Genomic DNA, 25,141 nt, shown 5'->3' with positions numbered 1-25,141 from the left:
ACGCAGTCCTGCCGTCCTGGGACGCTGGCTTTGGAGGGGGTGTGGGAGCGGGCTGCTGGGGTGGGGGCTGGCCTGGCGAGCCGTGTTTGGGGGCCGTTTCTCCGTTCTGAGAGGACGCACTCCCCTCGCGGGGGCTTGGGGCAAGGAGCGCCCTGTATTAAAATGTCCCCAGGCACCTGGTGTCCTCTTGCGTCATTTCAAGGTCATGGTCATTGATCTGCCTTTGCTTTGGTTTTCAGGGACAGCAACCCCATCCCTGGTGAGCTTGGTTCCTGCCGTCGCCCGGCCACTCTGGTCGCTCTGGATGATGTCGGAACAGGACCTGGCGGACGTGGTGCAGATCACCGTGGAGGAGCTGAGTCCCGACCACCCAGGTACACAGCCGTGGGCGGGAGGCAGCCAGGGTCCCAAAGCGCTTCCGGAAGTTTCCTTCCCCTTAAGCGAAGCGCGAGGCAGAGCGATGTGTGCTCCGTAGGCGCGTGCACGCGCCGTCTGCCTCCAGGCCCATCCCGCCGGGCCCTCGGCGCCCTCTCGGTGCCCCTCCTGCCCCCCTGGGACCTGTGCCCTCGGGGGGCCTCCGCGTCGAGGGTGAGCATGGCCCCCTGCTGTGCGCAGCCGCTCCGGGCAGACGCCTGCCAGGCCTCCATCCCCGGCTGCGCCCCACGTCTCTGTGCTGGCCTTCCTCTCTGCGCACCGTGTGGCGAGGGTGTGTGTGTCCTGGCAAATGTTTGTGTGGAGTGAGTTCCCAGGGGCAGAACTGCGGCGCGTGGAGGGTTCGCAGCAGACGCTGCCGGGCGTCCCCGCAGCGCCCCGGGCCGCTCTTCGGGGAGCGGGAGCTGACTTGGCCCGCGCTTGCGCTGAGGCCGGGTTCTCTTGGCGACGTCCAGGCACACTTCTGCTTTGGACCCGACCTGCGGATTTGTTTTAAGAAGGTGCTTCATAAGGAAGCTGGAAACTTCAAGAAATTTGTCTCTGTGACACTTTTGTGAGCACTTTTCTTTTCTTTTTTTTGGTCTGTTGGTCTTTTAGGGCCACACCCGTGGCACATGGAGGTTCCCAGGCTAGGGGTTCAGTCAGAGCTGCAGCCGCCGGCCTCCACCCCAGCAGTGCTCGATCCTTAACCCACTGAGCGAGGCCAGGGCTCGAACCTGCAACCTCATGGCTCCTCCTCGGCTTTGTTTCCGCTGCGCTGTGGCGGGAACAGCACTTTTCTTTTACGAGAGGATGTCTTAGTGTCCCCTCTCCTTTTGTTTTTTTTTGCTGTGAAGTTTTACGTTTCCGTTAAGTCTGAAGTAACAGCGCACACAGAGCCATCACAGAGCATTGTGCCTGCTTTTCTTTCTGGAACAGCAGAACTAAAATGCTGACTTGCTTCCCCACCAAAAAGGATTTTCAGGAGTCACATAGGCAAGTGTGATGGGGTCTGTCCTGTGTGAGCTTGTCGCCACGGTAAGGGAAAGGTGGCCTTTGGGAATGCGTCCTGGGCTGGAGGGTGAGTAGCACGCATGACTTGGCCTTGAACCCGGGGTCCCAGGGAGGCAAGGCGCCCTTTCAGATGGGCTGTCCTCCAGCTGGGTTTTCTCCGTGTTTTGCTTCTGGGTTGCTTGGGAAAAGAGCTGTCCCCTGGTCCCGGGTGCTCTGATTTTGGTGGCTGGATGACAGTTTCCTTAGAAAATACACGGGTGTCATAAAAGAAAAGTGTTCCAGTCACATAGCTTCTAAGCTTTTTTAGGGCTGTACCCTCGGCATATGGAAGTTCCCAGGCGAGGGGTCGAATCAGAGCTACAGCTGCTACAGCCGCAGCAACACGGGATCCTTAACACACTGAGCAAGGCCAGGGGTTGAACCTGTGTCCTCACGGATACTAGTTGGAACTCCCCCAAGCGACGTTTTAGAGCTGGGAAACTCTGACCGTTTCCTTCCCAGATCAGCTCTCCCTGTAGGTTACAGTCTACAGAAGGATTAGAGAAATCGCGTCTGACCCTAGTTTGGTCCTAGCTTTGCTCCTTAAATAGCTGGGAGCTGCCACTTACGGCTGCTTAACAAAAACCTACTGTGTGCAGGGCGCTCCCGAGGCCTTGGTAGACGGGAGGCCTGCGGCCTCTGGCCTAGAGCGCTCCCCACACCAGCAGGGCCCACACTCCGTTCCTGCGTTTGTGTCCAGTGTGGGTTTACGATCGTTTTTTCCTCATCTCTAAATGTGAACTTGGTAAAGCGTGAAAACAGTCAAGCGAGTAGAAGAAACACAAATTCTCCATAACCCTAGCGACTGAACGGCTTTAAAATTGTTGGCGTGTCCATCCTTCCTTTCTTCTGAATTCCATTTAAAACCGGAATTCTGGGAGTTTCCATCCCGGCTCGTTGGGTCGAGAACCTGACACAGGGTCCACGAGGATGTGAGTTCCATCCCTGGCCTTGCTCTGTGGGTTAAGGATCTGGCGCTGCTCCAAGCTGCAGTGTAGGTCGCAGATGTGGCTCGGATCTGGGGTTGCCCTGGGTCTGGTGTGGGTCTCAACTGCAGCTCTGATTCAGTCTCTACCCAGGGAACTTCCACATGCCAGGGGTGTGGCCCTAAAAATCAAAACACGGGATGCTTAGGTGCTGGTGCTTCCGCGCGTGCTCAGCGCGTGCTGGATGCTCCCCGTCTGTGCATGAGGCCTGTCGTCCAGATCACTGCAACGGCCTTAGAGTGAGCAGTCAGTTCTGCCTCATCTTAAAAGTAATCCGTGTAGGGAGTTGCCTGGTGCTCTAGCAGGTTGGTTTCTGGCGTTGTCCCTGCTGGGGTTTGGGTCCCTGCTGGGGGGCAGGTTTGAGCCTTGTCCTGGGAACTTTGGCCTGCTGCAGGTATAGCCAAAAAAAAAAAAAAGTTATGCCTGCAGAATCATAGAAAGCAGTGCAGAGGGGCCTGCTGCTCCCGCCTGGGACCCCGAAACGTTCACGTTAGCACCGTGGGTCTGCCTTGCGCCTCTGCAGTGCAGCCACACGTGGGAAGCAGTGGCGCCCGGGACTGCGTGCTGGGACCCAGGCCTGGGCCGTGGCTTCTCCGTGGACAGTGCTGCTCGGGGGAGCAGCTTCCCTGCAGCGGGGCCGGCTGAGCTTTGGGCCAGTGTGATGGCCAGGAGGAGCGTGCTGCTCGGAGAGCGGCCTGATTTGGGAAAGAGGTGGCCGCCTGGCCGGTTTTACTTCCCGGTCAGGAAGAAATGGTCCTTAGTGACCGGCTTCCATCAGAAGGGGCGGCCGAATCGAGCCCCGGTGAGAGGCCAGTGGTCCCGCCGTTGGATCAGCTCAGCCCCACAGCAGGGAAATCATTTATCTGGTAGCTCATTTCTTCTCGAGATTAAGGAGAGAGCCTCCCTTTTCTGCCTGAGTGAGAATTTAAGTAAAAACTGTAGAAAAGTAAAATATGAAGCAGGTTGTACTATTTCTTATTTAACCTTAAGGTGTCACAACTGTTTACCCCCGTGATATACATTGATAGCTTTTCTGCTTTCTAGGGCTGCACCTGCCGCATAGGGAGGTTCCCAGGCTGCGGTCCAATCAGAGCTACAGCTGCCGGCCTACGCCAGAGCCACCGCAATGCGGGATCCGAGCCGCGTCTGCGACCCACACCCCAGCTCACAGCAACGCCAGATCCTTAGCCCACGAAGCAAGGCCAGGGATCGAACCCGCAACCTCATGGTTCCCAGTCGGATTCATTTCTGCTGTACCACGGTGGGAACTCCAGACCCAATATCAAGCAGCTCCGTAAAACCATTCCTCTTCAAGTTTTTGTCTCTGCTTTGGGTTTTCAGTTGTGTTGGAGAATCATGTCGTGGCCGATGAGGATGAACCAGCTCTGAAACGCCAGCGACTCGAGATCAACTGCCAGGACCCTTCTATAAAGGTAAAAGCAGCCGTGACTGTTGTCGCTTGCCCCGTCTGTGGGGCCGCCGTGGCAGGCCTCCCCAGAGGCCCCTAACGGGTGTGTGCTCTCACGGTCCTGGGCCCAGAGCCTGAGTGTCACCAGGGCCACGCTCCCCCCAGAAGCTCTGGGGCAGGGTCCCTCCTGCCTCTGCCAGCTCCTGCGAGCCCCGCCGTCCCTCATGGCTGTGACTGTGCAGTCTCTGTGCCTTCTTCCCGTGGCCTCTCCCTGTGTCTGTGTCTCCTTTGCTGTCTCTCAGGAGGACAGTCTCCGTGGATTTGGGGCCCCCCAACCTAGGGGGACCTCGTCTGAGCTCGATTACATTCGCCAAGATGGCTTTTCCAAAAGAGGCCCCATTTGTAGGGTCAGGAGGCGGACAGGTCCTTCCTGGGCGTCACTTCAACCCTGCGAAGTGCGTAAAGGCACATGGTTTTTCCCCTTGCAGAGTGGTGGTGTTTAACACCTGTTGCGGCCACGTGACTCATTTTCCTCCGGGGTCCGCAGACCTACTGCGAGCGGAAGGCCTGTGCTCCCGTTCTCCATGGGTGCTGAAGCCCCCAGTTTTAGAGTTTGCTGGGTGTGGCCTGGGAGACCACTGGGTCGGTCGGTCGTGGCGGGTTCTTGGATTTGCGGGTTTGGTCCGCTGTCTGCGGAGCTGAGCACCAGCACCTGTGGGGAGTCAGGCCCGCCCCGCCAGCAGGTGAGGCCCACAGGGACCTGTGCACCCTCGGTTTATGGGGGCTTCTGTCTAGAGACGTCCGCCTCACGTCCTGAGCAAGGGGAAGCCGGGTGGGGCCGGTTTAAAGAGACATTCACCGTTGTTAAATTCTGGTTCGGACTCACGGACAGAGGGGGCTGCTTCTCTCACCTCACGTGGCTGAATTGTGCGGCGCAGTGCGGCTGTAGTTTTATCACAAAGGCGCGGGGTTGTAAAGGGCGCCCTCAGCCCGTGATGAGGAGCGGGGAGGGGGTCCTGCCCGAGTCCCGCCCGCCCGCGCCCGCGCTCAGGACCCGGGCTGGGCCGCGCCCTCCCCGTCGTGGGCCCGTCCATTTGGGTGAGTTCTGGCCGCTGTCACTGGCACGCGGATGACTTCGGTGAAACTGCTGCTCCCTGCTCTTCGTTGTCTGGTGTGTGGTCGTGCCATCTGTCCAAACGCCCAGGCGTTTCTCACTCGGAACTCACACGGTGCGCTTTCGTGGCCTTGGAAGGCCTCGGGAGCAGGTGGCTGATGCCCGTGACTTGCGGAGTGCGGGTGTCATCGGTGAGGTTCCGGCTGGCGCTCGTCAGGACCACGCTGGCCAGGGCTCGCCGGTGGCGGGCCGTCAGGGCTGTGTCTCCCCGTGCGTCCCTCAGCCCTGCCCCCGCTGCCTCCCGTGCTTCCCCGGCCCGAGCTCCCAGGGGGCGGTCGGCGGGGGACGTGGCTTTAGCCGCCCCTCCTCTGTCAGCTGTGCTGTGATGGGACTTGTCGGGGGCGTGTGATTGCCGGAGACCCAGCGAGCCCTTGGGCGCCGGGTGGGTGGCATCTGCCCCGTGCCGCCCCTTCCTGCCGTCCAGGCCGTTAGGCAGATGCGGCTCATTCCTCGGGAGGCTGTGGAAACGCGCCGAATGAGAGCCTGCGTTGTCCTCGTCTCCAGACCCGACGGGGCCACACGGTGTGGGATACACCAGCGCTCGCGCTGCGGGGGTCGCGTCCCCCAGGAAGGGGGCAGGTGCTGGCTGGCGGGTCAGTTGGTCGGTCGAGGGGGCGGCAGCCTCGCCCAGCGCCGAGGTCCTGGCCTGGCCTGAGCGGCTGCTGCACGGCCGCCTGCTCCCCGGGCCTGCCCTTTCCGTCAGAGGTGACTGGCCCTCTGGGCAAAAAGGCGAGAGGAAAGGTGACACACAAACTCTTCACTGTTTCTGGCCGCTGCCTCTCCTGCCAGCCTCACCGCTGAACCGAGGGCTGGGCTGCGCTGCTCCACGAGTTTGTCCTCAGTCAGCTGGAGGCCAGCTGGGGGTGTGGGGTGCTCCCCTCGGTGCCCCTGAAGCGTGTGGGGGCAAGTGTTCCCTCTGGTGTGTGAGCCCTGCGCCTTGGCTTTGCGGCCGCGGTGTCCCTGTGCTCGGTGGCACTTAGCTGGCAGTGGTGGAACGTGAGGCTGCTCCCTCTGTGGCCACCAGGTGGCAGGCGTGCTGCTCCCACGTGCAGCACCAGGAGCAGGCCGGTTTCCGGGCCGTTGGGATGTTAGGTGTCGTGTTTTCCTACAAGGATTTGTCGAATTTGGTGTGTAAGCTTCCTGATGAATAGAAGGAACCGCCTCTTAAGTCGGCGTAGTTTCCGTACGACATGGACTGCGGTGTAGCTGAGAATCGCGGCTCCCCGGAGAGGCTGTGAGCGCCGTTAAGGAGTCCCATTTTGGATGCACAAGGCTGAGCTCGTTTGCTGCAATGTCCTGGCTCGTGCGTGCGGAGCCGAGGTGCGGGGCTGGTGGTCCGGGGACAAAGGCAGCTGAGTCAGGAGGCCGCTGTTGGGTGGGTCTCGGGATTGCCTCCTTGGAGCACAGGGTACCTTCCTGAAGCTTTGCTTTTTTTTCCCTTCCAGTCATTCCTGTGTTCCATTAACCAGACAATATGCTTGCGACTGGATAGCATTGAGGCCAAGCTGCAGGCTCTGGAGGCCACCTGCAAGTCACTGGAGGAAAAGCTGGATCTGGTCACCAGCAAGCAGCACAGCCCCATCCAGGTGCCCATGGTGGCCGGCTCCCCTCTCGGCGCCACCCAGACGTGCAACAAAGTGCGGTGGTAAGAACGCGGGGCGTCGCGGGCGCGCGGGGCGGGCGGGGTGGGGGGCGCCCCGGCCAGACCGAGCTGACGCCTGCCACCTGCCAGGGGCCTCACGTTTCTTTGTGACGTAAGCCAGGTGGGTGCGTCTTTCCTTTGAAGCTGTGCGTGTGGTTCTTCTTTTGTCCTGTTCCCTCTGGCTCCTCTCGAGCGTGTTTTTCTCCACAGGTAGCGTTAATCAGTTTCACTTGAGTATCATCAGACCTTCCATTCATGGCTGTGGTTTGCCTTGTACCTTTTTTTCTCCTATTTAGAGCCCAACCCTAGTGAGATGTGCTGTCGTTCAGGGCCCGTTTGGAGTGAAGCTTCGCGGGGCGTGTGGTCCAGGCGGAAGGATGTTTGCGTGGCTGCTCCTGAGACGAGCAGAAGCCCGGGCCGTGGGCAGCGGCTTCCGCCAGTCCTGTTGCCCCCTTCATCCCGTCCCGTACCGGGCTGTGGAGAAGCCGTATTTGCGTGGTGGTGGCATTTGTCTTTGCGCTCGGAGAGAGCCTGGGGCTCTTGCTGAGGGTCTTCTGCCCGTGTGCAGGACCCCAGGGCCCCTCTGGCGTCTCCGTCCCCGGAGAGCAGGCCGGGGCCTGAGGCGTTCGACCGCGTCCTGACGGGTAGGCCGTGTCTTTCCTCCCAGGAAACGTTCGTGGGGCGGGTCCTGTCTGCAGGCAGCGAGGCTCACACCTGTCAGGACCTGTGCCTTTTGTAGAGAGGCGTTTTTGTACAGTGCTCTCCTATCTTAAAATGCAGGGCTTAGAAGATAGCGCTTACAACTCAAAAACGGATGTAACGCTTTGGCTGTGATGTCAGGAGAAGTGAGAGGCGGGAGATGCCTCGTGGGATGAGCGTGTCCGATAGGCGCGTGGCTGGGCCCACGACCGGAGGAGCCGTGGCCGGACCCAACCCCGGGTCTCACGGGGCTCAGATGGCAGCTGGTGATGGAATATTACAGAATGAGCAGTTCTTGACGAAGTTTCAGACGAAGCCAAGGATGATGTTTTCTCGCCTCCAGCAGTAGTAGAACTTGCTGGAAATTCACATTCCGTTAAAACCATCCAGAAGTCTTCTGTGTAGAAGTAAGAATGGAGTGAGATTCTGGGCTCAGAGAATTAAAGGCATGTCTGTCACATCTCTGAGTGCCTGGGCACCTGCTGTTTGTGCGGGCGGATGTTTTGGTGGGAGACTGTCTCGGGCTGTGAAGGCTGTCAGCCTCCTTGGCTGCTTATACCCGCTAAGCCCGTGGGGTCCCTTAATCATTGCCAGTGTGTCCCCAGGCACCTCCCTTGAGAAAGTTGCTCTGCAGGATGAGACGAGCAAACGGCAGGCTCCCTGCCTTAAGGAAGGGTGGCCCTCCCCGGGGGTAGTCACTTTGTCACCTCTGTGGAAGAGGTCATTTCCAGGAGTGCGGATTCCCCTGCCAGCGGCTGGTGCCGTGAGACCGGGTGGCCGAGGGTGAGCCCCGGGGTAGGAGGGGATTCTGCAGCTGTGCTCCGCCTGCAGGCTGCTGGCCCTGGGGTCCTTGCCTGTCTGCTCCCAGGAGGACAGGCTTCTCCCCGGGTTGCCTGGTTTGGCACCGTGGGGTGCCAGGGCCAAGTCACACAGACTTGCTGAGTCTGTTTCCTGTCTCCCCTCTTGAGAAAGGGGACGTGCGGCCTCTGGTGAGTGGCCCGACTTGAGAGCCGCGTCCTGTGGGGCTCTGCTGGCCTGGGCGAAGGCATTCCCAGCCTGCGGGAAGCCCCGTCTTTCTCTCTCTTCAGCGTTCCAGTGACTGTGGGGCTTGTGGGGGACACAGCAGCTGTCCTGTTGGAAACCCTGGGGGCGCTGTCCTGGCTGCCGGGCGGGGGGCCTGCGTGAGTGCACACGCGCAGTGCGGAGGTGGGGGCTGCTGATGAGGCGCCCGCTGTTTCCAGTTTGTTTCTGTAACTGAACATATGGATTGACTAGAAAAATGCTTGTGTTTCCGACTTTTTAAAAATTTTTATGTCATAATTTTTATTGTTTTCCATCAGAGCTGGTTGACAGTGTTCTGTCAGTTTTCTCCTGTGCGGCCAGGTGACCCAGTCACACGTACACGTTCTGTTTCTCACATTGTCAGGCTCCATCGCCAGTGACGAGGCAGCGTTCCCAGCGCCGCCCAGCAGGGTCTCATCGCTTGCCCGCTCCAAAGGCAGGAGTTTGCGTCTCTTAACCCAGATTCCCAGTCCCTCCCCCTCCCCCTCGGCAACCACAGGTCTGTTCTCCAAACGCACTTTGAGTTTCTTTTCTGTGGAAAGGTTCATTTGTGCCCTGTATTAGATTCCAGATATAAGTGAAATCATATGGTATTTGTCTTTCTCTTTCTGACTTAACTTCACTCAGTATGAGAGTCTCTAATTCCATCCATGTGGCTGCAAATGGCGTTATTTTGTTCTTGTTCATGGCTGAGTAATATTCCATTGTGTATATATACCATATATTCCTAATCCAGTCGTCTGTCGATAGACATTTAGGTTGTTTCCATGTCTTGGCTATTGTGAATGGTGCTGCAGTGAACATACAGGGGCATGTGTCTTTTTCAAGGAAAGTTTTGTCCGGACATATGCCCAAGAGTGGGACTGCTGGATCGTATGGTAGTTCTCTATTTGGTTGTACCAGTTTACATTCCCTCCAACAGTGCAGGAGGGGTCCCTTTTCTCCACACTGTCTCCAGCACTTGTTATTTGTGGACTTATTGATGACGGCCGTTCTGACAGGTGTGAGGTGGTACCTCATGGTAGGTTTGATTTGCATTTTCCCTAATAATCAGCGATGTTGGTATTTCTTACTTTTAAAAGCAATTGATTTTTAGTCTTTTTAAAATATATAAATGGTTTTTTTATTGAGATGTAACGGACATAGAGTGGATATTTCATTCCTATCATTTAAAATTTAAAAAAATTTTTTAAATTTATTTATTTTTTGGCCATGTCCATGGCAGGCCGAAGTTCCCAGGCCAGGGATCAAACCTGAGCCACAGCAGTGGCAATGCTGGATCCTTAACCTGCTGAGCCACCAGAGTACTCCCAGATTTTTATTATTTTGTTTTTTAAGTTTTTGCTTATTTGCCACACCTGTGCCGTGTGGGTGTTCCTGGGCCAGGCATCAAACCTGCCTGCCATGTGCAACCTGTGACACAGCTGCGGCAGTGCCGGGTCCTGAGCCTGCTGCACCACAGGGCAATTTCCCAGATTTTCATTTTTTCAGAACGTGTTTTTTTAAAGCTTTAGTGTGTTGCTACAATTAAAACTAAGAATAAAAGTCATGTCTTTCGCTGCCCTTCTTTCTGAGAGCTGTGTCATGCCAGATGCGGGCAGGGCGTTTTCCTCTTTTCCTCCAAAGCAATTGTTCACCCACGGGGAATTCAACTCTCGGATCAAAAAGTGATGAGACTCCCTCTCCGAGGCCAGTCGCCGAGTCGGCGTTTACTTCCCAGCGGGTCGTTAGGGAAAAGCTTGATGGATGTGAGTGGGAAGGCTCTTCTGGCTTTTGAAGCCTCGTGGCTCCCGGGCAGAGAGAGGCCTCGCTCTGGGCGTCTCTGTCCTGGCCGAGCGGTGCCAGGGGCAGGGGCTCGGCTGCGTGGGCCGTCCTCAGAGGTTTCCAGACCCAGGCGGGGCCTCTCTCGGCCCTTAGATTGTGACAAACGCAAGATGCGGTCGTGTCAATTAGGAAGAACTGGTTTGGTCTTGGCCATGGCTTTCATCTTTCCTCATCACATTTTGATGTTTCTGGAGTTCCTGCCACGGCTCAGCGGAAACGAATCCAACGAGCATCCATGAGGATGGCGGTTCAATCCCTGGCCCAGCTCAGTGGGTTAAGGATCCGGCGTTGCCGTGAGCTGTGGTGTAGCTCGCAGACGTGGCTCGGATCCCGAGTTGCTGTGGCTGTGGTGTAGGCCGAGGGCTGCAGCTCCGATTTGACTCCTAGCCTGGGAACCTCTGTATGCCGCAGGTGCGGCCCTAAAAAGACCAAAAAAATATGTATTTTTTGATGTTTCTGTGTAACGTTGTGTACATGTGATTTCTCTTCCTGGCGGGTCTGTGCCACCTGTCACAGCTGCACGCTCCCGATGACCTAATCTTGACGCTCTCCTCTCCTCGGGGGGCTCTGAGCAGAGACGGCCCCGGGGTGGCAGACCTTCGACCTGGGAGACCGAGGTCTGATGAGCGAAGCGGCTGGAGGCAGACGCTCACCTGGGTCGAGCACGTCCTGCCGATTCGGGGTGCTTCTCTCGTGGTTTAGGGTAACCCAGACCTCGTGACTGGGGTTGTGCTGACGTGGAAGCTCCGTTTGGAGGGAAGTGCGTCTCAGTGCCGCCCTGAGACAACGCTGGACCCTTGAACCCACTGCACGGGCTGGGCATTGAGCCTGCCCGCCACAGCAACCCACGCTGCTGCAGCCGGCTTCTTAGCCCACTGTGCCATGGTAGGGACTCTTCAGTGAATACTTTTTAAAAACCATCCGTACCTTGTTTCTGATCTTTGAGTGAAATCATCCGTGCTTTCACCATTAACTGTGATGTTAGCTGTAAGTTTCTCATCGCTGCTCTCTGTCAGTTTGCGCTTCCCTCCGAGTCTTTCTTGTGTGAGCGTTTTATTCTGAACAGGCAACGCATTTTTATGTACATTTGCTAGAACCACTTAAGGTCTTTTCTTTTTAAGGGGCCACACCTGTGGCACATGGCGGTTCCTAGGCTCGGGGTTGAATCAGAGCTGTAGCCTCTGGCCTACACCACAGCCCACAGCCACAGCCACACAGGATCCGAGCCACGTCTGCGGCCTACACCACAGCTCAAGGCAACGCTGGATCCTTAACCCACTGAGTGAGGCCAGGGATTGAACCTGTGTCCTCCTGGATGCTGGTCAGATTCGTTCCCGCTGAGCCAGGACGGGAACTCCTCATTTGGTTTTTCTACTTGACTCTGTTGCTAAAGTGAATTACACTGATGGATTTTAGATACGTAAAGCGGCCTTGCATTTCTGTTGTCATAACCTCGATCATAGGCTAGAACCTTTTTTGTGTTTTGAGTTGACTTGCTCATACCTAGTCAAGGGTTCTGCCTCTGAGTTCACGGTCTGTGTTAGTTTTCCTTTTTAACATGTCTTCATCCGTTGTCAGGGTAGCACTAGCCTCAGAAGGGGAACTGGGAGCGCCTCCCTCATCGTCTGTTTTTGTTTGTTTGCTTGTTTGTTTGTTTTGTCTTTTTGCCATTTCCAGGGCTGCTCCCGCGGCATATGGAGGTTCCCAGGCTGGGGTCAAATCGGAGCTACAGCTGCCAGCCTACGCCAGAGCCATGGCAACTAGGGATCCGAGCTGCATCTGCGACCTACACCACAGCTCACGGCAACACCGGATCCTTAACCCACGGAGCAAGGCCAGGGATCGAACCTGCAACCCTGTGATTCCCAGTCGGATTCGTTAACCACTGAGCCACGATGGGACCTCCCTCATGGTGTTTTTTGAAAGTGTTTCCGTAGCATTAGTTTTATCTCGTCCTTAAACATTGGATAGAAGTAGCTGGGGAAGCCACCTGGGCCTTGGTTTTAATGCGAATTCAATCTCTTTCATAGAAACGGGGCTCCTTGAGGCCAAGTCTGCCGCGTCCCCCTGGGAGGTTGCCTTTTCGCCGGGCTCTGCAGTTGAGGAGCCTGCTCATCCTTCTGATGTCTGCAGGCCCACGGCACTCTCGCAGCCCGGTCTCGCTGGGCCGCTGCCCGTGGCACTGCTCTGACTCCCCTTGCATCTGTGGCTTTGCAGGAGCGCTGCCCAGGGGTTCTTGGTACCCTTGCTTGGCTTCATCTGGTGCGTCTCTCCCGGCGGGTTTGGGGGGAAGGGCCGCAGCCTGTCCCGGTGGGAGCGGGGGTCACGTTCCACTTCCCGGAGGGCGCCAGCCCCGGGCCTCAGGGTGGATGTTTGCCCCAGCCTTTGGGTAGGAAGCCAGCACCCTGTTTTGTCGCTCAGATTGTTCTAGCTTTGGTCCCCGGGCCTGCTCTCGGCGGCTCCTGTGGCCCTGGGCCGGTTCCCCGTTGTGGGTTTCTGTTTGGTTGGAGCGCCTCCTGCCTTTCTGGCTCTTCAGGGTGCTCCCTGCCCCGTTCTCAAGGCCCCATCTCCTTTGATGGGGAACCAGTGTTGGAGCCGGAGAGGTGGGCACTGGGGTCTGGCTGCCCTGCATGTCCCAGGTCACAGGGTCCCATGTGCTGTGGCGAGTGCCGCTCCTGCAGGACCAGGTCTGGCTTCCGTCCCTTCGTCACGGGCAAGGCAGGCGTTCCCGTAGCTCCTTGGCGAGGAGGTGGCGCTGCGCGCAGAGTCCTGCTCTGTGCACGTGGGGCTGGGGGCTGGCAGCCTGGAACCCACGCCTTATGGGTCCTGCCAGTTCCAGGCGCCCGGTATGTGCCGTTCGTCACAGTCGGTCAGCCCGTTGCTCTGCTGCAGTTGGTTATTTTGGGGGAGGTGGTTTTATACTAGGTTTTGCTCCTCTCATTGGGAAGAAATTTTTAATGCTGATTTATTCTTATCCCTAAAAGTATTTTTTGGATCCTGGGTTTTATGACTTTTTAATCTTTAACTTGCACGCAATAGAAATAAACCCTCCAACAGGTTTTGGTACCTGGATGCTTGCCGTGTTGGCTGGGCTACAGAACCGCTGCAGCAGGGCCCCTGACGCCTGCAGGCTCCTGCAGCCTCTTTCCCAGCTTGGTCCCGAGTGGTGAGGCTGGCCCTCCCCGGCTCCACCCCGTGTGGCTCGGGGGCCCGTGCCTTCTGCCTGGGCTCTGCTACTCCCTAAGGCCTCTGGGATCGTGGCCGCGTGTCCAGGGGCTGCCCCTGCGCGGGAGGGGACCTGGAAATGCAGGCTGGCCATGCGGCGGCTCCCAGACAACACTGCCAAGGGGCAGGCGGGCGTGGTGGCCCCCAGCTCACCTGCTCTCTCAGGCGTGAGGCCCAGGGCAGCTGGTTGATGATTTCACCGAGGATGGCGCTCCCCACGCTCCACCCAGCACTTTTTTTTTCTCCTGTCAAGACTGGTGCAGAAAATCTCTGGTTGTGTGAAAGGAAGCCCACTGCATGCGGTCTTGTATTTTATCACGGCCCCGGGGGTCGTGTGTCGGGCGGGAGTGTGACTGAGAGCTGGCGGGGGCGCGTGCCTCCTCCTCCCGTGGGCGTGGGCCTAGAAGTGGAGACGGACTCCCTTGAGACTCTTGTTAGCCTGCTTTGGTCCACACAGGGCTTCACAGAGATTCGAAAACGTGCTGATCTCCCAACCTGAACCGGGCGCGCGGTTCCTTTAACTTGCAGAAGGACCGTGGTGCGCAGAGCATAACGCAGCGGGGCCCACGTGCGGCACGCGTGGCAGAGGCCTTTCCAGATGCTTCCAGGGTTCTGACCAGGCTGCTGCCTCTGCAGACAGAACCGGCGTGGCTGTGCCGACAGGCGATGTGCCCAACCGGCTGCCTTGCCAGGTCTGACAGGTGACCGGCCCACGGTCCCTCAGAGGCGCAGAGCAGAGGCTCGGGGCCACGCAGGCGGCCTCTGGGGCGCGGGAGGCAGTGCTCCGGGGCGGCAGGGCTGGCAGCACAGGCCCGGGCCTCGGCAGAGCACAGCACCCGGCCAAGCACGGTCACCGCCGGTCGGCCTGGCCTTGTCCCTGAGAAGGGGCCCCAGCCTTGTGCCCCACAAACGGAGGGCTTTGACCTTCGTGTCTGGCCTGCGCCTTTGTTACTCCCGGGCAGCGCTCTTTCCTTTAAGAGTTGGAGCAGGTGCACAGCACGGGTCCGCCAGGCCCACGCAGGCCGCTTTGGCGGCTCAGTGGCCCTTTCTCGCGTGTGAGCCGGCGTGTCCCCCAGCATAGGCCGCGGGGAGGGGCCTGTGCGCCGGGAGGGCCGCCTCTGGAGCGGGTTGGTTTGTTTTCAGTCGCCGCGGTGAGGCAGTAACAGTAGCCAGGACAGAGGGGCGAGGGGCAGCCGGGTCGAGGTCGGACCGCTCCTCTTCCCGACCAGACAAGGGCCCGAGCGCGCGCGTCTTGTGTAGGAGTCCGGGTCTGTCACCCGGAGCCGCGGGCAGATCTGATCTTGCCTTTCTCGGCATCGGCGTCGCCCTCGTAGAGGAGAGCGGCCTGCGAGGGCGCTGCCCGGGCGCGGGGCTCGGAAGGGCTCCGTGTCCCGGGGCCCCAGCAGCCCCATGAGGCTGTCGCATCGCCCACCTCGGTGCTGTCGCTCCCCGAGTGTCCGCACCAGCCCTGTCGCCCCACGCGGTGACAGCGTCCTGGCCGTGCTGCTCGCGCCGCATCGGAGGCCCCCACGCTGCCCTCTCCATCAGGACCAGCTGCGCACGGCTGAGGCTGCCTCTCGAACCTCACATGTCAGACCCACAGGCCCGCCAGAGCCCCGGGTGTTGCTCTGGGCAGCTGAACACAGCAGACGCAGGGTCACGCAGTGTGGGCTGCATGAGGCAGGCTGTAGGGGGAGTGGTGGGCACAGCTGCTGGTGCCCCCGTGTAGGCTTGAGTGTCATGTGTGGGGTTTTGGTGGTGGTGCCTTAAAACGGGGACCCACCAGAATCGCATGGGAACCCATGTAAGAAAGTAGAATGTCCCTTGCTTCCCTGAGATGCTGTGGCTTCAGTGACGGGGAAGCGTGGTGGCTCTGCCACTGAGCTCCGGGCTCGAGCCTGCCTGCCCCTGCGTGGCTGGGTGACCTTGGGCGGGCTGCGGGCCTCTCTGAACGGTCACAGTTTAGGCAGGAGTGGTCGGCCTGTGCTCCTAGCATCATTTTGGAATTGGACGAGACTCTTCGGCTTGTGGGTTGGCCTCACCTTAGAATTCAAACGCTCTGGATAGCTGCGGGTCCAGCCCCTTCCCTCTTCCCAGCTGGTTAAGCTTTGAGTTAACAGGAGCTTTCAAACCAGACATGGAGTTCTAGGTACAAGTAGAGACGATAGTTTAAGATTGTGAAGGAATGAATTGAGCGTGTAACAAGGTTTTGAAACCACAGTGACCGAGGGCTAGATCAGTTCATCAGTGGAGCTGAACAGAAAACCCAGAAGTAAAAGCAGCGCAATATGCAGCTGTGATTTTTTTGTGGTTTTTTTGCCCGCCCCGTGTGACCTTTGGAGTTCCCAGGCCGAGGATCAGATCCGAGCCGCAGCTGTGACCAAAGCCGAAGCTGCGGCAATGCTGGATCCTTAACACGCTGTGCCGGGCCGGGCATCGAACCCGCGTCCCACTGCTCTAGGGACACCGCCAGCCCCATTGTGCCACACTGGGAACTCCTGCCAGCTGGAGTTTGAGAAAGGTGCAAAGACGGTTTGGTGGAGGAAGGACGGCTCTCTTAACAGGTGCTGCTGGAGCAGTTAGTTGGCCTTTCCAGGGGAAGGGAGGGAAAAGCCTCAGTGGAATCCTCACACCTTGAACAGAAATAAACCTAAAATAGAGCACAGATTTCCACATAAAATGTGAAACTGTCCAGCTCCCTGCTAAAAACACCCGGGGCCAGGCAGAGACTTCTGAAACGTCAGACCGGAAGTGGCGTCCGTGAAAAATGAAAGAAAGGTTGGATTTGAGCGAGATTAAAACTTACATTCCTTGTTAAGGCCTGTTAGGAGCGGAAGAGGTGAGTACAGACCAGGAGAAACCCTTGGCCGCCCACACGTCTGACAAAGGGTCATGGATGGTCTGGAATAAAGACCCCGCCAAACTCGGCAGTGCGAAAGCAGACACTCCGCTTTGAGGCCGGGGCAGGTACTTCACCGGGGAGGGGAGGCGGGTGGTGAGAAGCACGTGGGAGACCGCGGGGAAGCGCGGGTTAGGGCGGCGGCCGCGTGCAGCAGGGACCCCCGGGCCGCTCGCCGTTGGGCGTGTGAGGTGGAAGCACGGGGCAAGGACTTCATGGCCTCGAAGCCCCCGCCACGCGGGCCAGCAGGCGGATTCTTGGGCATTTATCCCGGGGCAGTGACAGGTCACGTTCACGCGAAGGTCCACAGCAACTTTATTTGTAATAACCACACCTGCAGGCACTTCCTGGGCAAAAGGTTAGACAGACTGCGAGCCGCTGGACGAACGCTCGGGCCTTGGCTGCACTGCCGGGGAGGTCACACCCCAAGCCTCCTCCTCTGTGACGTCCCCCAGGTGTGAGAGGGGTTGATGGGAGCAGGTTGTGGTTGTGGGGACATGGGGCTGGGAGCAGGGCGTCGGGGACAGCAGGTGCTGACAGGTGAACATGCGTGCACAGAGGCTGGTGTCACCTGTTGGGGGCCTGGGATTGGTGACAGCGTGGTCCCAGTGTCACTGTCCTGCTTTGGGGTCGGCCTGTCACTTACGCAGGAGGCACCACTGGGACATGGGACCTTGTAAGTTCCCATGGATCCATCATGATTTCAGACTGTGTCAGGGTTCACCCAGAGAGGTAGAACCAGCAGGGGTGTGTGTGTGAGAGAGAGAGAGATGGGGGGAGGGAGAGAACAGGCCAGCACTCCCCAGTGAGGGACCTCTGCACGAACTGGCTTAGACACCTGGGAGGGTGGGCAGCATATTTGAAGTCTGAGGGACAGGGGGACAGGGGGGTGGGGGGGTTGTGATCAGGCTGGGACCCCTACCCCCCACCCCGGGCAGGAGCTGTTTGGCATCTCCCAGACCCGGGAAAGCCTAAAGCCCCTTAAAGTTTTTGTCTGATCAGGCCAGGCCCACGCGGGATCAGTTCCCTCTGGTTTACTTTTTTTTTTTTTTTTGACTTTTTGCTATCTCTTTGGGCTGCTCCCGCGGCATATGGAGGTTCCCAGGCTAGGGGTTGAGGCCTACGCCAGAGCCACAGCAACGCAGGATCTGAGCCGTGTCTGCAACCTATACTACAGCTCACGGCAACGCCGGATCCTTAACCCACTGAGCAAGGGCAGGGACCGAACCCGCAACCTCATTGTTCCTAGTCAGATTCGTTAACCACTGCGCCACGACGGGAACTCCCCCTCTGGTTTACTCCATCCTCAGCCACTTGGGATTTTGAATCACATCTGCAAAGTCCCAGAGCAGCGTCCGAGTGAGTCCCTGGGGACTCAGTTCTGCCCCAGGTCACTGACGTGCTGTGGGGGCTGCTGTGGGCTGGCCTCCTCCTCGTGTGAGCGGCAAGGCTGTGTTTTCTGCCGTCCCGCTGGTGATACTTACAGACAGACCCACCCCTTGCCCTCTTGATGGCTCCATTATCATCTGGGTACCACCCGCCGCCTCAAAACCCCACCAATACGCTTTCGACATCATCCCGTGAGTCTCCCTCGGAACTTCCACTCCCGTTCCGTCTCCTTCAGAGAACCTGATCCCGTGAAGCGAGCTGGTACCCGCCTCTGAGACGGGGGTGGAAACTGAAGCTGACAGGTGTCTTCCCTACAACCGGAAGGCCCCGAGGGTCGAAAAAAGAGCGCTTCTGGGTTGAGCTCTCGTCACGCCACTCCTTGACCGTGGACCGGAACTGCATGGATTACGGCCAGTGTGGAGCTGATCCTCAGCAAGCGGTGATGCCGGTGCCTCGAGCCGGCTCGGCTCCGGTGCCAATTCCTGCACCTTCGGATGTTCGTGATTCACCTGTCGTTTAACGTGACACCCGGCTCGGCATCGGTTCCGCTTCTGATTTGGGTTGTCACGGGCTCACGTTCTGAGAAGCCTGGGTTCCGTAATGAGCATGTGGGGCTGGAGGAGTCCTCGGTCCTGCAGGGTGGGAGCCAGCAGCCGTGTGGCCTGTCGTCCGAGACGGCCTGTGAGCTGGGAGCCCAGGTCGTCCTCTGCCCGCTCCGCCGAAGCCGAGCGTTTCCCCGCTCACACCTGGTTGGCTGGTGCCCCGCGTGTGATCCGGGTGGGGTGATGTATCTTCGTAAAGTGGGAGACGGGTTTTGAGCACACACACTGACCGGTGCTCTCCAGGGCGTCGTCTTGAGGAAGTGGAACTTTCTGGAAGGAGGGGCTCTGGGAGTGGTGGTGATGAGGGCTGTGCACACCCTGGACCCCGAGGACGAGGCGCCTGCAGGGCTGCCGTGGTGCCGGCCTGGGTGGTGGCCTCAGACCAGCAGTTCTGTGCTCTCACGGATCTTCAGGAAAGAGGGGGAGACTTGGCCACCCGCCCTTGCCCGACGCGGCGTGTCCATCGCTCAGCGCGCGCGGCCCTCACGCCTTCCACACGCTGAGGCCCCTGGTGCCTTCCCGTCTGGCCGGGGATGCCGCTGCACAGGGGCGCCGGCGACACCCGTGTGCCATGGGATGCCCTCTGGGAAAAGGTCAGGCACGTGCAGGCCGCTCGCATCGCGTGTCCTGACGCGCATGGTGCTGCCGTGTTCACACGCCAGCCTGTGTGTGCGCGGCCTCCCCTGTGGTGCCCGACCCGTGGGCTGGGTCGTAGGACTTGGTGGTGACTTCAGGCATCACCCAAGACGGAGACTCGTCAAGAAAACGATGGTGCCTTTCAGTGACGTGCAATCGACATCGCTTTTATTTTAGGGAAACGGCCTCTCGTCCTGAGGGTCACGGGAATGGGCAGCGGTGCCCTCTGTGCCTCTGACTCGGGGGCATCGAACAGCGTGTGGCAGGGACGGGGCAGGGGAGCCTCAGCTCTCGTGCGTGCTCGTGGCTCCGTGAGGTCTTCTCCCCGAGAGCGGCGTCTCCCCAGGGCTGGCCTCTGGCGGGCGAGGGCCAGGAGGGACGCGCCCCAGGCCATGGCGCCGGGCTCTCCGCGGCCCATTCTTCCTCCTGCCTCGCAGCACCCATGTGGCCGGAAGCGCTGCGGGCTGGCGGCCGTGCCTGCAGATGTGCGTGGGCTCCCGCACGTGTCTTGCAGCCCCGCGGCCTTCCCGCCAGGGCGCCGCTCTCGTGGCCCCTTCCCCTCAACGCACAGGCCGTGGGCCCTGAGCCTGGGCTTCACGCGGGTCAGCGCCGTGCGGTTCCGCCACGTCCCTCCGTGGGCGCAGTGTGCATGCCCCAGGATGGGACCCACGGGTGTCCTCTGGGGTCACGCAGGCCTGGCGTTCAGGTGGGCATCTGTGGGGTGCAGCGAGTCAGAGTCCCAAGCTGTTTGTCGCGCAGATGCGCTGCTCCAGGGGCCTCGCTAACGTGTTAACAGCTTGTGACGCGTCGCCGCTGTCGGTGGAGATGGAAGCCTCCCGACTCGAGCCCACCGACTCGCCCGCGACGAGCCGAGCTCAGACGGCCCGGGAGCCCGTCTCGGCTCCGCCGGGGCCGCCTCGGCGTGACTGTGCGGCGGCCGGAACAGTGAATGCTGCTGTGTTAAGGTCTTCTTTTCTCTGTGATTCTTGTTCCTAGCGTCGTCCCCCAGACCACAGTAATTCTCAACAGTGATCGGCAGAACGCCATTGTAGCCAAGATGGAAGACCCCCTGGGCAGCAGGGCGCCGGATCCCCTGGAAAATGTCATTAGCAAGTCAGTAGCACGACACCCCCACTGCCACCGCCACCGCGCGGGCCCCGCGTCCTTCGGCCCGCGTTCTCCGGGGCTGGGGGGCCCCGAGTCCAGCGCCGCGCGGGCCGTGGGCGGTGCTGTGTGCGCAGCGCGGTCCGCGGGCCGTCCTCCCACCTCCCTCCCGTCTGTCCGTCTGTCTGTCTGTCCGAGCATGTGGGTCAGCGGACGCCCTCTAGTTGGCGAGGGGCGAAGGCCTTTCGAGCGGGTGCCTTTTTCTCCTTTTTCTTTGAGACCTTTTGAACGTGACCTGGCTCAGAGATGGGGGCGCGTGGCGGGGCATCTTGGCCCCTCAAGCGACAGGGCATCCGGCCGAGTCTGCCGTCGCTCTGCCTTTTCTCGAGGTCCCCCTGCACTGGAGCCCGGCCGCGGAGGGGTGCAAATGCCAGGGCTGGGGGGGGGGTCACGGCCGGGTCGCAGTGGTGAGCGAGGCCCCCAGGCGGAGCCTGCGCAGCGGCCTCTGTGCGGGGACACGTGCACAGGACGGGCGCTGTCCCCGCTCTGTGCGCTGCCGTCTCCAGGGGAGTCGAGAAGGTCTTCGGACGGCAGGTGTGTGTCTCCAGACACCCTTTCTGAGTGCTTTTCGGAGCTGGCTAGTGGTCTGGTTTCCGGTGTGTCTTGCTGCTCCCTGGCAGGGTCCCTTGTGGCGAGGTGCCCCGGGAGAGTCCCGGCCGGCTCGTGTGGCCCTCGGTGCTTGCTGTCAGTGGGAACAGCGGGGACGGCAGCTGAGTCGTTTCTAGGACGTCTCCCAGGCGGAGCGGCCTGCCGTCCGGGTGGGCGCCCTCTCCTGCCCCGGCCTCTGCCTGTGGTTCCTCCGACTCCGCTGTCAGCATTTTCTCGGGTCGCCCCCCGATCGGAAGGCAGCGTTCTGGCCCCTGAGTCGCAGTGACTTGTGGTGTCACGTCTTTTCTGGTGGGAACCTTTTTTCAGACGTCTCAGGTGCCCCGTTCCTTTGCCCCCAGCCTGCGTCCTGTTGCGGCCCTTAGTGGAAGGGGCCGTGGGGGCGCCGTGGGAGTCAGGCTCGCTGGGGCGGGGGGCAAGGCCGCGCAGGTGCGGGGCGCGCCTGCGTGTGGTCGTGCTGCTCTCACGCGGCCTGGCCTTTCTGTCTCCTGCTCAGCGCGGTCCCCGGGCGGCGGCAGAACACCATCGTGGTGAAGGTGCCGGGGCAAGAGGACAGCCACAACGAGGACGGGGAGAGCGGCTCCGAGGCCAGCGACTCCGTCTCCAGCTGCGGACAGTCCGGCAGCCAGAGCATCGGCAACAACGTCACGCTCATCACCCTCAACTCGGAAGGTGCGCCCGCCAGCTCCCGTCCCTGGCGCCCACGGTAACGGGGCCGCGCGGGGGGCCGGCGCCCTGACGCCCGCGTGGCTCAGGGGTCCGCTGTCCTCTTCCTCTGCGTTGCAAAAGAGTGGTGTCTGTTTGCTGTTTTCAAAAGGTCGTAAAACACCGCAGTGGTGGAGAAGGTGGGAGTGACCCCAAACGCTGTGCGCGCAGAGGCCTCTCAGCCTGCCGGCCGTTTCTGGGGAACACACACACTGCACCTGGGGTTTCACGGTGGACACAGACGCAGGGCTTGTTTTCGGTCGCTTTGACGTATTCCGTCTGGTTCTGGAGGCTTCCTGGTGACGGCAGCTGGCAGGTGATGGGTAGCGGTCGGCTCCCTTCTCTGACCACAGCCGTGCCCCGTGCCTCTGACGGGAGCCCCGGGCAGACTCAGGCCACTGCCCGTCCAGGCGGCCTGGGGGGCGGCCAGCGGTGCCCCTCAGAGGATTCCTTTCAGGACGAAGGTGATGGTTCCCAGGCAGCCCTCACGGCCGCGCAGAGGGAGGCGGGAACTCAGACAGACAGGTCACCGTGTCCCGGGGGCCTCAGGCCTGTAGGAACTGGGAGAACTGCTGAGGCGTCTCTGCTTCTGTGTCTGAGTCTTTGATTTCTCCCCCAAAATACGGTGTAGACGGTTTGTGCTCGGAAGCCTCGCTACCGTATCCAGAATATTGAAAGGGCTGTGTCCCTCAAAATTTCGTTCTCTCTAGCCGAAGGCGCTGGGATCGAGGTGTCACGTGGGACACAGAGAAAAGGGAGTCGGGAACTTTACAAACAAATCGAGCTCCCATTGACAAACCGTAAACTGGACCTTTCCGTAGCACACGTGCCAGTGGGCTCCAGCACCTGCGCAGAGTGGGCAGCCAGCTCTGCTGTCCCGTCTGCATTTTCATGCCCAGAAAGACCCCATGGCAGTCCCTTGGGGTGCTCCAGCCCTGGACACCGCTGACTTGTGTGCTGGCGGTGGGCGCTTCATAGGCCGGAAGGCTTAGTGCTGTCCTCTTCGTGGCTCTCCTGTCCCGTTCCTGGCTGCTGGTGGCCCGTCTTGTCCACCACCTGGGGATGGACACGGGTTGTGGCCACGTGGTGATGGCAGGGCTTCTCTGAAGCCCGGCGTGTGGCCTGTGTGTGGCTGTGTGGCTTTCCCTTTTCTTGGGCTGACACGCAGGAGTGGGATTGCTGGGCCAGGGTACCTGGTCTTTTGACTCATTCAGTTTGAGGAAAAGAGAGATGCTTCTGGTCTCACCTTCAGTGGATTTGCAAGGGTTGCAGAGAAAGCCAGTTGTTTTATTGTCTTTCCAGGTGGATTCGGGGCAGATACCCACATGGGTCCAATGCCCTATTTCAGGCCTAACTGCTCTGGTTTAAATTGCATCGGCCCAGAAGGGTGACGTGGGGTGGTCTGGGGCGTGTCTGGGGCTGTCGTAAAAGCAAGACCCTCTCTGCCACATGTCCATTTCTTATCGGGACGTGATTAACGTGACATTTATTTCAGACTGAAGATTGACCCTGCTGTGGACACACACCCGGGAGTCAGATTTTGAGCTTCCTAGTGTTCCCGTCTGACTTTCTGGGTGTGTGTGTGGGGAGCGGGGGGGACCTGGGCGGCGTGGTTGACCTTCGGCAGTTGGCGCGGTGGCGGTGAGGTGGAGCAGAGACGGCCGGGGTGCTGCACTGGGTGCTACGCGGGCCCACGTGGCAGGGGGCTAATCCGTCAGTGTCCCTCGTGGCCCCAGGATGCCGTCCCCCGTTGAGCATCCCGGGGGATTTATGAGGCCATGAGAGCAGATTAGGATTCGCCTGCCGTCCTCCCCAGGCCGGAGCAGCTGGCCCACCGGGAGGGCGTCGGTCGTGCGTGCAGAGAAGCAGGATGACCGTGCAGGCACCGAGGGCCCCGAGGCGCGTGGACACGTGCTCTCGTCTTCTTATGGAGGCATTTCCGGGCCTGACCTCAGAGCAGCGCAGGCTTCCAGATGGTTGTTTCTTAAGAATTCCGGATGCTCTGCACACGTGGGCACCCTGTCCTGGCAGCTTTGGCATCAGTTTTTCCACTGCAGAGGTGCCGGGCCACGTACCCCGAGTTTCACTTAGGCGCCTCCGCCGTCGCGGTGCGAGCTGCCTTTGACCAGAGAGACGTGCTGACTGTGGAGGCAGCCGGCAGGAAGCCGAGGCCTGCCCTCGCCCTTCTCGTCCCCGGCAGCTGGGTCTCGGTGTCCCCGTGGCTCTGGAAAGTGCTGTGCACGTGTGGGGTGCCACTGTCCAAAGATGGGGCCGGCCCACTAGCCAGAGAATCTCGTTGACGAAGTGGGTCCGGTACGGGACTGTTCACTAAGGACGAGGTGTAGTCAGACTCTGGTTTTCCTGTCGGCCGCAGCGAGCAGCAGCTTCATGTGGGATCCCGATTCCCAGACCAGGGACTGACCCTGGGCCACAGGGGTGAGAGCAGCCAATCCTAACCACTAGACCACCAGGGAGCTCTCTAGTTAGAGTCTTAGTAAGGAGTTTAAATTCCTGTTGTCTGTGCCATTGATAGTTCTTCCGAAACTTGGCTAATCCGGCATGTGATGTGCCTGGAGTTGCCTCCACTAGGAATGTGCTTCGGTTACCACTGAATTGTTGTCAGAAACCAGCCTTGTGGACGTTGTCAGGGAAGTGGTGTGTATGCCCCATGGTCAGCGGGGCGGTGGGGAATGAAGGAGGGCCTGGGAGGGCAGGGGGTCTGGGGAGGCTGGGATGCTTTGGAGCGGCTGGCGACCCTCTGGCCTGCACAGGGTGCACAGGTCCATGGGCTCGAGGTTTGCCCTTCGCTCTGGGCCTGGGTTCCTCGGTCCCCAAGGTGCAGGGAGGCAGTGTGGTTGGTCCTGGCTCGTGGGAGGCGCTGAGTCGACACTGGCTTGTCTTTGCCCCATGCGGTCTCCTCCGTACTTGGAAGAAAGGGACAGCCGAGCCTAGGCCAGTGGACGAGTCACGGTGTGCAAAGGGATATGTGCCGTTGTGTGTGTGTGTATGCAGTGGGTGTGCATGTATGCAGTGTGTGTCACCACCCGGGCTGTGTGCCTGTGCGTGCACATGTATGCAGTGTGTGCTCGTGTGCGTGCATGCAGTGTGTGCGCGCGTGCCTGTGTGCGTGTATGCAGCGTGTGTGTCACCACCTGGGACATGTGCCGATGTTATGTGCGTGTATGCAGTGTGTGTGCATGTATGCATCGTGTGTGTCAGAACCCGGGATGTTGGCCTGTGTGCACACACGCTTGTCTGCAGTGTGTGCTCTTGTGAATGTATGCAGCGTGTGCATGTGTGTGCGTGCCTGTGTGTGCCCGCATGCAGTGTGCGCTGCACACGTGTGTGGACATATACAGTGTGTGTGGCACTGCCCGGGGCGTGTGCCTGTGTGTGTGCTTTGTACGTGTGTGCATGTATGCAGTGTGTGCTTGTGTGCACGTGTGCATGTGTGTAGTGTGTGTGCGCACGCGTGTGCTGGTCAGTGAGTGGGTGAAGAGCCGTGAGACCAGCTGACCCTGAGAACGTGGTCGCCTTTTTTTCTTGGTGCTTTTCTCCTGTTCCTTTCATTTTCCTGCAAGAAGCGTAGAGCCTCAGAACAAGTGTTTGTCTTCGGAACAACTTTAATCGTAAAAAACCTCAAGTGACTGCGGAAG

The 25,141-nt window shown here is 59.7% G+C and overlaps 1 protein-coding gene across 16 annotated transcripts in view; it reads left to right on the top strand.

Moving 5' to 3' along the window:
• The window catches only part of BANP (BTG3 associated nuclear protein), a 74,370-nt gene that overhangs the window by 22,705 nt on the left and 26,524 nt on the right, over positions 1 to 25,141 (top strand). For 9 of the 16 annotated variants that reach the window (XR_014804916.1, XR_014804915.1, XM_084958384.1 and 6 more), the window contains 5 exon segments: positions 240 to 374; positions 3,792 to 3,883; positions 6,478 to 6,677; positions 20,007 to 20,123; positions 21,277 to 21,452. Coding sequence is in view for 14 of the 16 variants with exons in the window: in XM_084958384.1 (XP_084814510.1) it covers positions 305 to 374; positions 3,792 to 3,883; positions 6,478 to 6,677; positions 20,007 to 20,123; positions 21,277 to 21,452 (655 nt within the window). In the remaining 2 variants the exon portion in view is untranslated. 16 annotated transcript variants of the gene reach the window in all.

The sequence above is a fragment of the Sus scrofa genome, chromosome 6 (genome assembly GCF_054392235.1).
Source record: "Sus scrofa isolate SSC_HxYL_T2T_F1_AM1 chromosome 6, Sscrofa_HxYL_maternal_Yorkshire_Landrace_v2.0, whole genome shotgun sequence".
Taxonomy (NCBI): domain Eukaryota; kingdom Metazoa; phylum Chordata; class Mammalia; order Artiodactyla; family Suidae; genus Sus; species Sus scrofa.
This window is presented reverse-complemented; position numbering and strand designations above follow the sequence as displayed.